This window comes from Paralichthys olivaceus, chromosome 15 (genome assembly GCF_024713975.1).
Source record: "Paralichthys olivaceus isolate ysfri-2021 chromosome 15, ASM2471397v2, whole genome shotgun sequence".
Taxonomy (NCBI): Eukaryota; Metazoa; Chordata; class Actinopteri; order Pleuronectiformes; family Paralichthyidae; genus Paralichthys; species Paralichthys olivaceus.
The window spans coordinates 7,292,355-7,306,749 of record NC_091107.1 but is presented as its reverse complement, the minus strand read 5'-3'; the positions used below and the strand labels follow the sequence as shown (position 1 = coordinate 7,306,749).

General features: G+C 40.8%; 1 protein-coding gene across 2 annotated transcripts; it reads left to right on the top strand.

The window, feature by feature from the left end:
* The first annotated feature begins 12 nt into the window (after positions 1 to 12).
* On the top strand, positions 13 to 14,199 carry LOC109635765 (leukocyte cell-derived chemotaxin-2-like). Of its 2 annotated transcripts, XM_020097132.2 has the most exons (8): positions 13 to 216; positions 344 to 496; positions 7,119 to 7,235; positions 7,345 to 7,423; positions 9,864 to 10,172; positions 10,480 to 10,570; positions 11,632 to 11,777; positions 13,636 to 14,199. In XM_020097132.2, the coding sequence occupies exons 4-8, from the start codon at positions 7,372 to 7,374 to the stop codon at positions 13,800 to 13,802; spliced, it is 765 nt and encodes a 254-aa protein (XP_019952691.2). In that variant the 5' UTR covers positions 13 to 216; positions 344 to 496; positions 7,119 to 7,235; positions 7,345 to 7,371; the 3' UTR covers positions 13,803 to 14,199. The 2 variants fall into 2 exon arrangements, with proteins under 2 accessions (XP_019952691.2, XP_019952693.2); XM_020097134.2 differs by lacking the exon at positions 9,864 to 10,172.
* Positions 14,200 to 14,395: the final 196 nt, after the last annotated feature.

Below are 14,395 nucleotides of genomic sequence, written 5' to 3'. Positions count from 1 at the left end.
GGCATGCAGCAGGTGCAGTTGCGCTTCCTCCTCCTCCGCTTCCGCTTCCTCTTCCTCTTCCTTTTCCTGCTCGTGTCAGTGACTCCGGCGGTAACGTTATAACAGTGCTAATGCTAATGCTAACGTCAGCCGAAGGTTGACCTGTTGCTAACAGGAAGTGAAAGGAGCCAAAGGTCAGAAGTTCCACACCTGCGCTGCCCCCACTGGTTGAATCAGGTCACCTCTCATTCCTTTATTCTACAATTATTGTTGCTATTCATGTATTTATTAATTATTTAAAATATAAATTAAAGTATTCACATAAACCACAGAAATGTTAAGGGGTTGCTATGGTTATCCCAAGGGATCTACACTATTTGGATAAAAGTATTGGGACACCTAGAGGAGCTTCCATGACGTCTAACAGCTTCCCCTCTTCTGTGAAGGCTTTCTACAACATTTTGGGGTTTGTCTGTGGGAATTTCGTTCCCATTCATCCAGAGGAGCATTTAGAAAGGTGAGACGCTGATGTTGGACGAGAGCGCCTGGCTCGCAATGTCCGTTCTAGTTCATTCCAAAGGTGTTGGATGCGGTTGAGGTCAAGTTCTTCCACAGCAAACTAACCCGACCGTGCATTTTCGGAACTTGCTTTGTGCACTGGGGCAGAGTCATGCTTCCCCAAACTGCTCCAACATAGCTGGAAGCACAGAATTATCCAAAATGTGAAGGCCATTTTAGATACAAAGTAGTTTTAAGTTGTGCTGACCTCAGGGTTCAGCACATAGCCTTCCACCGGCCTCGATTTACGCAATGCTGGCCAGATCGATAGAATGAGAGTAGTGCAAACCAGAATAGTGCAAAAATGGCAGTTAAAGAAAGCAGCAGTTGTATTATGATAGAAGCATTTACTCAAAAAAAGGTGAAAATAATACAAAAAGTGACACTATATGTACTATATGTGTCAATTTCAGTTGTTATTTATTAGTTATTTTGTCTCTAGCATTGGTAACAGAGTAAACCCAGGATGTTTCAGCTTATAGATCACACACACCCTCACTGCTGCTGTCCCCTGAAGCAAGGTACAGAATCCACCACCTCATTTAGTGCTGTATATAATAGGTTTTTATAGGACAGGGGGGAAAAAAACACATTTTAGTTCTGCCTCTCAGGATAGGTCAATGGGTGATGATGAAATTGGCACACCATCTTTGCCTGGTCTTGTTTGTCACTGGAGTGGACAGGGATAGAGAAAAGAGTCACTGAAAACTGTGTTGGCAAACTGAGGAGCTGTGTACAGATTATTAGCAGATGAATAACAGTGACATAATTATGAGCAAGCACAATAAAAGATTTGTCTTTTTTTGCCATCTCTCTCACACACACATTTCCCTCTTGTATCCGTCTCTCCTGATCTCTCTGTCTGTGCTTCCATCCAGTTAGATACTGTTTGAAAGATCACGTTCCCTGGCATGAGAGTGCTATGTAATTAACCTATGAGATTCCTGCTATTGCAACGTGCCTCTTGCCTGCCTCACTTACCTCCTCTGGTGGATTATTACTGCCATCTACTGGCCAACCCTCAACCTGACTATACCCATTGAGACAAAGGGATGTGATTTTACCTCCTCAATAATCCTGAGATGAGGAGGAAAATATGATGGAGACACTCTGAACTACAAAGACAAAACATGGAAAAGTAAAGCCAAGAGCTGTTTAAATAAAACAAAATGAAAAAAAACATAAATCCAGCAATTAATAAACCTTCATTTTAATAAATAAATACATTTGATAACACATTATCATCTAAAGATATCCGTGGGGATAGTGTGTACTTTTCTTATTTTCATTAAATCCAATAAAAAGACCAAATCCAGCAATGAAATAATCCCACTATACTGCACCATAGACCTCCACTGTTTTCTAATCAATAGGCTACATTACACTGTTCCTCGATTACCACGTGCACTCCGGCTAAAGTTCTACAGCTAAGTAAGCATATCAATATTATCATTGGTTTTAGATCGGTTGTGCGAGCTGGCACCAGTTAGTGAATTTTTCAAATGCTCAAAAGGAAAATTATGTGTGAACCTGCAAAATTTCACGATATAGGTTCCTCAGCCTCTGTTTGGTTTTAACAGCTGCTGAGAGGACAGCTCCTCATTGTGCCCGTCAGGATGAGAGTTTCCGCCTGAAAACAAACTGAATGTCACAGTATGAAGCTAGACCAGAATGCAGCAGGGCCCCCATGAGGGAGGTTTTGCAGGTTTGTGTCATTGAAGCAGTGGATTTAGAACAGCTATTTTTTGCTGTAGCTGTCAATACTGTGGAGTTATATCAGTCATTCCCTGGAAGCCCCCCTTGCTTACCTCGCCTGTCCATAAAATACAAGTACTCACCTCTGCCTTTGGCTATTTTTATTTCAGACACACGAGACAGGGAAGCTTCCCAACCTCGTTGTTCAGCAGAGCATTATTCCTGCAGAATATAAACATATGGTATTCAGCAAAATAATAATCATCACTGTGAAAAGGTTTGTTTTGTGTCTTTGTAGTTGCTATTTTTTTCTCTGCCCGCTAGACAGGTATATTAGTATCAATTTCTCTGTAATTATGTGTGCAGTAGGTGCTTACTAAGGCTAATTATACATTGAAGCTGCACTGAAGGAGTTTTATCTTGGAAGCGTGATGTAAAAACACCATAATTATAGATAATGTGGGTTTAATTAGGTACTTCTTAATGAACAGACTTTAAATGAGATGTTGCGTAGATGAGAGCAGGAGCTAGACAGGACAGGGGGAGACAGATTAAACTTTCTTTTAATGCATTGTCCTCATTTGCAGGGGTCGATTCTCCTGTATGAGCTCGCAATAGTGATATTTGACATGAAAATGGGGGTCAGCCATGTTGTTTGCTCATCAATGCAACCTCACAGTGCAGGCAAATCGATCCAGCAGCTGCTGCGTTCGTGCAAATCCCATTTAGCACCTGGTATACGTTCCATGGTGAACGGAATATCTTGTTCTCATTTCCCCGCTTCTGCAGATAAATCCTGCAGATTGCAAAGTGTGAAACATTGCTTGGCTCTCATGTGGCTGAAATGTATGCAGGGTTTTTATGGTGTTGCATGGCCATTCTAAGCCTGAGAAAGTAAGAGTGTGAATCCTGAGCTTTAAAATAAGACATGAATCAAACTGTTTCTTCAAAGACAGCTGTGGTTTAAAAAAAACCTCCACCTCTTTCTCTCTTGCACCAGTTTGGGTCGTGAGGATGACCTGGCTGACTGCCATGTTTTCTCAGCAGTGATTTTAATTAATGAATTCCGCCTGCTCCACCTCATCTTTGGCTACGTACCACGGCCTTCTTCCTCATCAAAGCAGAGGGATGTGATTTAGCTACCTTCCCCGCTGCGTCTGATATTTTCCCTCTCCTCCGCACTGATCCATCAATTATGAAACACGCTTTGATCCGTACACGATTGGCCGTGACATTCATTGTCTTGACCTTTCCCATCCACCGCTGTGGTTATGTCCACTCCTGCACAGTTCAAAGGCTCCAGTCCTTAAAGTTTAAGCTCTCGCTGATCACTCCAAAGAACTGGTTTTTACTTTCTCCTCCATCACTTCACTTTTTCTCTCCTTCACCACAAATCTCTCAAAGTGAAGGTTGTGAGGCTACATGAGGGAAATGTAACAGGTCGAGGTCTCAAAAGCAGAACTTTGTTTGAATACAAAAATTGAACTTTTTTTTGCAAGAGCTGTCTTAAATGTCGACTTTTATCAGAACCATTGAAGATCTTTTAAAGGACATATGACTTCTCCCTCCCTTTTCACTTGTGGAAACAGTGTTGCATCAAATACAAGCATTCATCTGAGAATATAATATAATATAATATATTGTTTAATGCTCTGGATTAACGCTGCAACAACTCTTTCATGTGACGCTAGCCTGCACCTTTGAGGTAGAGAGACCTTAAGATTCCAGTCACATTCAGTCTTCTGCTTTGTTGTCTCTCCACTGCTCTCAGATCAGCTTTTAACTTGTGATGTAGGTTCAAGAGAATTCATATGGGGGATGAAGGACATGGATTGACATTTGTATATTTTTTAAAGGATATGCTCGGCCTAAATGTTGTCGTGTTCCCTGCAGACCCAGAGAGAGAGAGACGGAGACGTGTGAGACCAGACTTCAGTCCTTCCACTAACGCCCTTTGAAAGCCCTCCCTTGGTAGACATTGAAATGCTTTTAAGTGAAGCACATTATTCAGACTCTGCTGCCCCCTCTCTGCTGCCACTAGCACTGCACAGAGGATTCCCATGCCCAGTGGCACTGTTTGTTCTCTCAGGTGGGCCAAACACCCGCTCTCCAAGCCCCATGAATATGTTTACAAATCAACAGAGCCAAGAGGGGTGTGACTCCACTTCTGTGTTGAGGAGGGGGATTAAAATCTGCAGAGCCGCTCCGATCCAACAGATCACACAGCCTTTTCTCAAGCCTCATTTTGTGAGATGTTCCTTTCACCTGAGCAGCACAAAGACGAGCAGAAATGAAAGAGTAGAAGTCATCCTCATGCCCAGGAAGTGCTCAGCCTGGAAAAAGGGTGACATATAGCTGCGTTCTTTCAACATTTTGTCCCCAAGTGGCTTCAATCTTTACAGGGAGTGGCCTCGATGTGCTGTGTGCTTTTCTCTCCTCACAGATGACAGTGGCCTGAATGTCATCAGATGCAGCTCTGGCAGTTTGCTGAAGGGAACAGGAGGGAGAGTCGGGAGAATTACAATGTATTTCAGGTCTGAGGCAAGTGGTGCATTGCTGCAACTGGTATCTGAGGGAGGGAGGGAGTTGAAAGGGGGGTGGAGGGGGGTGGAGGGGGAGTGTGTGTGGAGGAGAACAGGAGGAAGAGAGGAGGGAGGGTGTGCGCTTTTGCAGCAAACTGTTGCTAGGAGACACTTGTGGCATCTCTTCTTGAAATGCCTGGATTCACTGACGAAGAGGCCGGAGTGAAACAGTCGTATCCTCCCAGGAGTTTGACGAATGTGGAACATGTTTTTATTTGAGTTTTCATGTTTATCACAGAGTCAACACGAGCCTTTGTTCTGCCAGAGCTGAGTGGGTTTAAGCTACCGACTGAAGACTCTTCTCCTTCTTTTGCATCTTTTGTTTGTCTGCTTGTCTATCCTTCTTGCGGCGTCATTGTTTCCCCCCCTCTCGGTCTGTTTCTGCCTCTCATTTCCTCCTCCCTCCCTTCCTTCACTCAGAAACAGTCACATTACTTTGTCTCTCATTCTTCCTGCGTCTTTTATTGGTCTCCCTCGCACCCTAATTCCCTCACTCTTTTTCAAATTCCGAGCCACATCAGTATAATCCTCCACGCAGATATTTGGTTATCAAAGCTGTCTGGCTGCTAAAAGCCTCAACTCTTCACCGGTCGCCATTCAGCTCCTTTCCCGTGTACCCACCGAGCATTGTAATTCAGAGAGCGTCACCGGCTCAGAATTAGAATAAAAGCATTCATATTCTAAAGTGACCTCCACTGCACCACAATACGTCAGAGTAAGATAAACTTGGACAAACAAATTAGGAGAAACTTAAATGAGCAAAGAAAAAGAACAAAACCATTAAAAAAAGAACAAAAGCTGGGATGTTTGAGTCGCACATCTGTTAACATAATTACGAGCTTCTATAATACATGGATCTGCTTCATCCTCATGACAGCCACCATTATTTGTGTTTTGTTTTCAATTTTGTAAGGTGAAATAAAAGGGTAGCATCACTGAAAGGAAGACAAGCCACCACAACTTGGGAGAGAAAGTTTTACCCAAGCTTTTCAATTGATTGTCATCTATCCATATATATATATATATATATATCCTTAAAAAAACCTGTTTGTTTTAAGACATTTACATGCTGCATTTACTTTTACAGTACCTAGATTTCCCTCTCCCTTGGGCAGGGGATTCATATCACTGATTGACTTCCATTGCCTTGTCTGAGGCCTTAAACCTAATTGTTCTATAATAGATGCTTGACTCATGCATGGAGAATAATGATGTTTTTTAAGGGTCTCATTAAGGGGGAGACGCCAGGATGTGAAAGCGTGAGGGGGCAACTGCACTGGACACACTGATGGGTTTATAAACGGGAGTGTAATTGGTGTTGTAGTCTTTACTGCATGTCGCTGCACCCTCAGGTGAAATTACCAGCATGTTTGAAGAGCTCATACTGCAGTTGTGGATGATTTAGTTTGGCACAAAGAATGAAAAAATGATTGTGACATTGTACTGACAGCCTAACAAGTCTGAGAATGTAATCCAGGCTGCAATTACATACCTCTGCATAAGTATCATGTCAAGAAGACAGGGTAGAAAGTGTAAAAAAAAAATTTCCCTGTGAATCGAGTAATATGAATATTGTTTAATATTATAAACGTCACATTATTACATCACCTTGATTTCTCTGGGTTTGAACTAAAACTACATAAATAATAATGCAATATGCTTACGAATGAGAGTCAATGTATTTAACTGTTATGATGAAAATATGTCATTGTGGTTTGATATATTACAATTTAATCACAAATAAATAAATATAACAACAAAACGTAAATTACCAACCATATATATAGAACGTGATTTAAAAAAACAAACATGATTTGTTTCACGTAAAATGTGAACTTTAAATTCACATCGTGTTAAATTCATGTTTTCATATAGGCAAACCGATAAAAATTAAAAGCTTAAATTTCATAGGTCAACCAATAAATCCATATAGCTCTAAGTATAAGTTGCTGTATAACGAGACACAATTATGTTTGGTTAAAAGTAAGTAAACTACACTTTTATTAACATGTGATATTAAGCAGAGATGAGACTTGTTCAACAGTTTTATGAATTAGAGATGATTAACAAATGAACGAGAATTATCTGAGTGAAGTTTGTCAATACTTTTGGTCAGTTGGTAATGACTGATGTCAGATAGAGCTGGAAGTTAATTTGTTCAAGACTCACTGCTCGCTGCTTCACTCTGGAGAAAATAACTAGCCCTGTGTACCTTTTAGTGTGGCAACAAAAAGTCCATAAAGTGAAGCTTTTCCAGCAAGTACATGGCTGATGTTTTCTAAAAGCCAATCTCAATATTGACAGAAGGGACCGTCCTGTGGTCTGGGACTGCAGCTTCCACAGCGGGCTGGTTTTCCAACAGTCCCTGCTTTGTGTTCCACTGCGCCTGCAGCCCCACACTCCAACTTCTTCATGAGACTGGTAAGTTTAGTTCCATTTTCTTATATAGATGTTTGCTGCTTTATGTGACAATTTCCCCAAGAGACATTAACCCCAAGGTCGTTTTCTGTTTTCTATCCTCACTTCTCAGATTTTTGATTTCTGACCCGAACCTCCGATGATGAGAATGCAGTTAAAGGTCTGTCTCATTGCAGCTCTGCTACTATGCTGTGAGTGTTGACAGAAACTTCTCCATGCAAGTTTTACCATGCAATATAACAAAAACAATGCAACCTAAATGCCTATGAATGCCTCTCACTGTATCATGCACATGCATAAAACATCTATTCTCAGCCACGTACGGTAGTCAGGCATGTGTAGGGGAGGCACACTCATACTCACACACAGCAATTTGCAATTCTGCGCAGTGCACTAATAGGAATCCCATTACAACAACAACAAATGGTGTATAAATATCTCCGTGCCTTTGGAAATTACCATGAACTGAGCCCTATTAAGAGATTCTGAACTCCTGTAAACACAAACCTCGGGGGGCTCGAGCCAATTGCTGGCGTCACTGTGTGTTGGCACAAGTGAGATGAGACATTTAAAATATGATTGAAATCCTAATGCAACATTACATCATTGCATCTAACCGCACAGCTCAAGGCACACTCTGACTCCAAGGATCTATTTAGCGACATGGAAATTAGACGTCTATTACTGAGCTAAAATGATTCATGCCACACAATGGACAACTCTCACTGTTGTAGCACGAGAGGTTTGCTGTTGTTTGCAGACACATGCTGGCCAATCAGAACTGTTGTATCCATCTCTTTAGGACAACTGCGTTACTGTGAACTGATGTACTTTGACTGAACGTCCCTCTTTAAAATATTTTGTGAATTTTGCTAATATTTATGTATGCATGCGTTGTTGCACTAGAATTAGTGGCCTGTCAAATGAGCAACATGGAACAATTTAACAATGATAAATAGCAAACATTCTGCTCGCCACAGTGACCAAACTAATTAAGTTTTTTTTAATAACACATAACTACACAAACAATATTGAAAGAGGTGCTCTTGCTCTGAAATACAGAGCCTTGGTTTGAAGGTTTCTGCACCTTCAATAGAAAAAAGTATTGTTGTTTTCTTTACCCTAAAAAGTTTTTATATTTAAATACTTTATATTTATATCAGGAGCGCCTGCCATGTTTTTACAGTCGTCCAAACCCGACAAACTGAAGGCTACCAAAGGTTCTCTTTCACGTTTGAAAATGGGGTGGGTGAGGTGAGGGGTATTCAGTTGCAACATGAAACTTCACCACTAGATGTCACTGAATTCTATCCACTGAACCTTTAAACAACAACACCAAACGCCCTAGTAACTATTTAGCCTAAGGCCCCAAGCATCAAATCTATTCCAGCACAACAAAATATGAGCCTAACCCTTCTCTAGCAGAGTATCTAGCACTCAAACACCCTGGCAGCCCCATTAAGCAACAGTCACTGTTGTCCATTTTGTCCAAGACAACTAGTACACTTATGTTTTTGCCTCACAACTTTTCCTTTTTGCATTTTAACTTGCGTGATGAGGAGAATTGCTTTGCTTTGCGACAGCCAGCGATGTTACCCTACTGTCATTAAGTGCCATGAGTGATAAGCAGCTTCTTTCAATCACTGAGCCCAGTGTGTGTTCCTGCGTCGGGGCGGCGTGATTGAAACATTCCGCGCCTCTGAGGTTAATGGAGTTAATGAAGATCAAAGACTTGTGTCTGGGCAGTATAATTAGTTTTTTGTCAGCGCAAAACACACTATGAATATTTGAACTATGACTCTGTCTGTCTATATGGACAAGTATCACATGTTCTCTGCAAGTGTGTCCAGACAGTGAGCGAAGACATACCAAGAGAAATATCAAGCAAATGATTAATAATATATAACAAATATTTCATTTACATCATCAAATGTATGTTCTTTTTAATCAGTTGTTCACGTCTTTAGCTTTCATTATTTTGTTACAGGACTTTTTTATGGCATTTTAGAGTAATCTGCAGTTCTGATTTATCTAATAATAATAATAATAATAATCCAGCTGTTGTTGTCGTCATCACCAACATTATCATCATCATCATCAAATTTGTTTCCAAACGTCAGAAATTTTGAGGAATAAAAAATTAACTTTCTTTCTTTTTTAATGGTTCTTTGTGATGTATTATAAAATGGAGATTGTTAATCTGAATTCAGATACTCTACATAATTTTGAGTGATAATTATTTTTGACAGATAAAATGAGTCACAGTGTTAATGGGAATGGTAAATCATTTTCCCCAGACCCCACTTATCTCTGTAGCACCACAATGCTTCATTTATACATGTTGAGAACATTTTACCTTCATCAAAACAATGCACTTGGCCATAATTGGATTTTGGTGGTTTTAATTGATTGTTCATCCATTATTAGTTGTATTTGTTGTCTCAACAGTAGGAAAATCTGTGGTTTTAAAATACTAGAGCTAAATCCAGAATTGAATGCAATTCCGATGAAAATTCAGATAATTTCACGTCATTAGATTTAAACCAAGAAAGTAGTTTAAAGTCACATTCTCATCTCCTCCTTCTGCAACTCTCTCAATTCCAACTCTCAGTTTTTTCTTTTCTCCTTAAGATGTCGTATTAACTTGTGCTGCAGAACATGACAAGAGAAAAGGTGAAGAATTTCAAAGAAGTGATAAAAACGCCAACAGCAACATAGAGGTGAAGAAAAATGACACATCACATGTCGGGAGATCTAATGTTGGGACTGCAGGGAGGAAGGTTGCGAAGACAGGAAGTCAGAGAATTTCCATGGGACCAAGAAGTGATATCAGCTGTACGAGGCTGGGAGGCATCTGTCAACTAAAGCGATACATCTGCTTAGGCCAATACCTGAAAGACAAGTGTTCAGGGGCCAAGACGCGGCAGTGTTGTACACCAGGTATAGAAAAACATTAAATACAAACACGGACAAACTGTACACAGGATTAAAAGGGTTGTGTCCATGTTCTCTCCAGTCTGAGTTACGATAATGTGTTATTGTTGGTGTGAGGCTGTATCAATGTCTGACACTCACATGGAAGAGATCAATAAATGACAGGTGCATGAGGTGACTCAGACTCAGCAGATGTTAAAACACCTTTTTGAAATAAAGTCTTCATAATTGGCTTCCAGCAGCCTTGAAATATTGTGTATTTTTTTACTTGACTCCTAAAAGTATAAAATATATTTTTTACCTGTCTGTGTAGTTGGAGCCTGGAGTGTCCTTTGTGCTGGTCATCACAACAACAGAGTGAGGGCCTGTGACGTCCACGGCTGCGGAGCTTTCAACCCCAAAAGGTGGTTCTCCCTCCTGATGGGATTTTTACGCCTCAGAAGATCAGTGATGCTGCAGGATCTGAGCTGAACAGAGCAGATTAGTTGATAAGGCAGGATTCCTGTCATGTTTGCCTTCAAATGTGGATGAATTAAGAGACACAAGCAGAGATAAGTTCAGCCTTTTTGTTGGCATTTATGAAAGCACCATGTGCAGCAGAGTAGCCAAGAAACAACTCCTCTCTTAAATAACCTCAATTAAACCATCAGTGGTTGAGTTCACTTTACACATAGACATACTTGTATACACAATATTTGGTTAACTCAATGTCTAAACATGCATATTACAATAAACTTAATTAATCAATGAACAGTAATATATGAAATATATGTAAATGAGGCTGCTTCTAGAAAACAGGAGTCTGCTTCTATCAAGTGAATCATCAATCATCAATCATTACAAGAAGAAAATGGTCTGCATATGTAAAGTACTTTTCCACACAAACAGACGGTGCTACTATGTTCTGTACTTTTCCTGTCACACACCATTCACACACTGTTGTCAGGGGCGGCTTGGGGTTCAATATCTTGCCTCATGACACATTGGCTTGCAACTGGAGAAGCAGAGGGATTGAACCGCCAACCTTCTAACCGCTCTTCCTCTTCTGCCACAGCCGTTGCGTTAGCGGGGCTTAGTGTACCATCATATAAGATTTGCAGGCCAATGGATCTTCCTATTAACACACATCCAGGACATCATACACCTGAAGATGGAATTTCTATCCCCTGCATACACTCACCAAAATTGTGGCTTCTAACGTGCAATGCTGTGTGACCAAGATTGTTATCAGGAAGCTCAGCATGACCCCTCCACATGCCTGAGAAAACTCATGACAGGTTGTGCCTTCAGTGATCATTTAGGATGATATGATGCCCTGGATCAGCAAACTTTGTAAAGTAAAATCTATGATCTGTCTCAACCATACTTGCAATTAGTACTTCTGTTCAGACCGTTTAGTGAGATATGACTACAGGTCTTTTGAAAGATGATTCTGTAATAACCTTTCCTGTCACTTCTCTTACAGAGGTAATGGCCTCCACAAAGCAGTGGACCTGGTGTGCGATGACTATGGCATTGTCAACACTCCGTTCTCAGGAACACTGGCGGGTCCAGTGAGTCGGAAAGACCGGGCAGGGAATGAGTATGATGGAGTCAAGTTAGTCAGTGATGGTAAGGGCGACAAGATGTTAATATATGTGCACTGAACCAAAACTAAAGTTATCCAATATTCATATTTTACTGAGGAACAATGTGATGGAGCAACAAATATTTCCATTACCATCCATCCTGCCATGCTGCTAAAAATTCCTAGAGCTCCAAAAGTAAATAATGGAAAGGCAGTTTTTTATTCTAAACCACTGTAATCTTGTACTGTTAACCTTGAAAAGCTAATTCCTATAATATGTAGTGTACTGGGTCGTAGATGGGTCAAAGGCGACGGTAGGATAATATGGTGAAGGCGTTGGGTGCGGATGAAAAGGAGTGATTTACAGGGATTAGTCAAGGTGTTCAGGAGGAAAGCTGAGACTCTGCTGAACTCCTGGTTGCCTCTAACCCTGAGCACCCAGCCGCATGTGAAACCCCATCAAAAGGCTGCTCATGAGTAACCCTAAGGAGCCCTATAAGAACAAAGCAATCCATCAGCTTGTGTGTGTACCTGGGGAGCCTTCCAGTGCAGCGCAGACGTGCCTTTGTGACGTACAATATGTCTACATGTGCGAGTGCGAGTGCACTATGAGTGCATCTTGAGTTGATAAGGCACCGGAGTGATGAGTAAACATCATTAGTCCTCAGTGTGCCTCTACCCCTAATTGAACTGTGTTATCAGAAGAACACATGTACTCTCCTTTCATCTCCGGGCAAAGCACAGACATGATTAGACATCACAGAGACACATTACCTCGCCATGATACCCACATTAATGCTGAGACACTGATCATTAAGAGCTCGTAGGGTCTAATGATGCTGCTGCACTTGTTGTACACTAGCCTACTTTTAGGGTTGTTTGTTTCTAAGTTGGTAGCTTGCTTTTTTATGTCTGCAGAATGGTGGAAAGATGTCGAGACAGTTCTTGTTTAGGGTCTTGACCCTCTGATCCCCCCTTTGAAATCGTAAAGGAGCAATACTAGGTCTGTTATCTCAATATTTCATATTGATGAGGGGTATTTATATAGGACTCCCCTGGTCTTAATGACTCAAAGCACTTACAAGTACAATTTTCACCCATTCACACACACATTCCTCCCCCTTGATCTATGTGCAGCAATTTCTCTAGCATGCATGACTCACACACAGCCAGCATTGTCGTCAGGGGGCAATTTGGAGTTCACCAACTTTCTGCTTAGTAGACCAACCACTCTTCCCCCTGAGCCACAGCTGCCCTCACATGAGTTTGCAATACATTTGTACCGACTGTCTAAATCACATTAAGAGGGATCTGTGGCTTTTAAGAAGCAGTTGTCCGAAATTAGATGAAGATGCTATAGGACTATAGTTGCTTAATTTCTGCACTTCTCAGCAACAAATGCAAAGATTTTTTTTGTATTGATCTCCCACAAATGTTCTTCCAACTCAGCTGCATATGCCTTCTTCAGAGCTTTACCCTATGAAAGCAAAGTAATGACAAAAACCTGATGTTACAAGTAGAAACTACCTTAAACTCCCAAAGGTATTCTTGCATTTGTGTCCTTTATCTATTACAACAATATTAACTTTTCAACATTACACCCTAGCATATCCCAGTAGTAATCTATTACTGTTGGGGACATTGTTACTATTATGAGGTCTGATGGTCCATAGTTACGCCACTTTGTTCCACCATACCCGCACTACTTTGGGAAAGCCTCTTGTAGCTACTACAGAATCTAACTATCCTAGTTTCTTTGTGCCTTAAATTTTCTGTGAGACTCTGTACCTGGTGACAGACAGAATTGCAGAATGAGTCTTATCGGAAACCATTCTAAATACCGATGGTGGCATTGGAAGTACTGTCTTTAAAATGTGTTTCTTTTGTTTCTGTCTAATCCAGTGCACTGTGTGAAGATTTTCAACATTCGTCCTTACCGTTACATCGGCCCAGCGCCTCAGGGCCAAGCCTTGGGTTATCTGTTGCCGCTGCAGGAACGTTTCTCGGGTATCACCTCACACCTGCAGCTGCAAATGTGTGACGACAGTGACCCTTCACATTTCATATGACCCTCTGAATTTCATCTGTCATGCAACATTTGACGACTTAACTTTTTGCAAGACTCAATTTGAACTGAAATTCAATCCCAGATGCATAATTACGACTCATTTGTATAAGCTCTTCAGATCACAGTCACACCAGACTTTGGTCTCTCTCATGACATCATTTTTAAGATATCTCACACTTTGGGAACTACATTGTTCGATCTTTTTCCATTTAATGTTATGTGGTTAGTTACTAAACATTTCTAATTAATATGACACATTTCCTTCCTCTTTCCTCCTTTGTTATGAAAATGTTTCATTGACTCACATCACCATTTTTGCAATATTCCTGTATGTGGATGATGTTATACGTTCTTGTTTCATTTCTGCTTTTGATTAAAATTGGATCTATTTCCTATAATTCGGATGGAAACTTTTCATGAACTAAATGAATCACTTTTCTCAATGTTTTGTAAATTCTAACTTGCTATGATTGAAATTTTCTCTCAAAGGCAGCCATCAAATCTGCTGCAGTTCTACAGTAAGGAGCAAGCTTTTGCAGATGAGGGAGAAGTGCCACATATACAGTATTGATGTAATGAGTGCCACACACCAAA

Coding starts and splice junctions, on each gene's coding strand:
- LOC109635765 (XM_020097132.2), top strand. CDS start 7,372: ATGATGAGAATGCAGTTAAAGGTCTGTCTCATTGCAGCTCTGCTACTA. Junction 10,173..10,479: donor GCGGCAGTGTTGTACACCAG/GTATAGAAAAAC, acceptor CTGTCTGTGTAG/TTGGAGCCTGGAGTGTCCTT. Junction 10,571..11,631: donor GGAGCTTTCAACCCCAAAAG/GTGGTTCTCCCT, acceptor CTTCTCTTACAG/AGGTAATGGCCTCCACAAAG.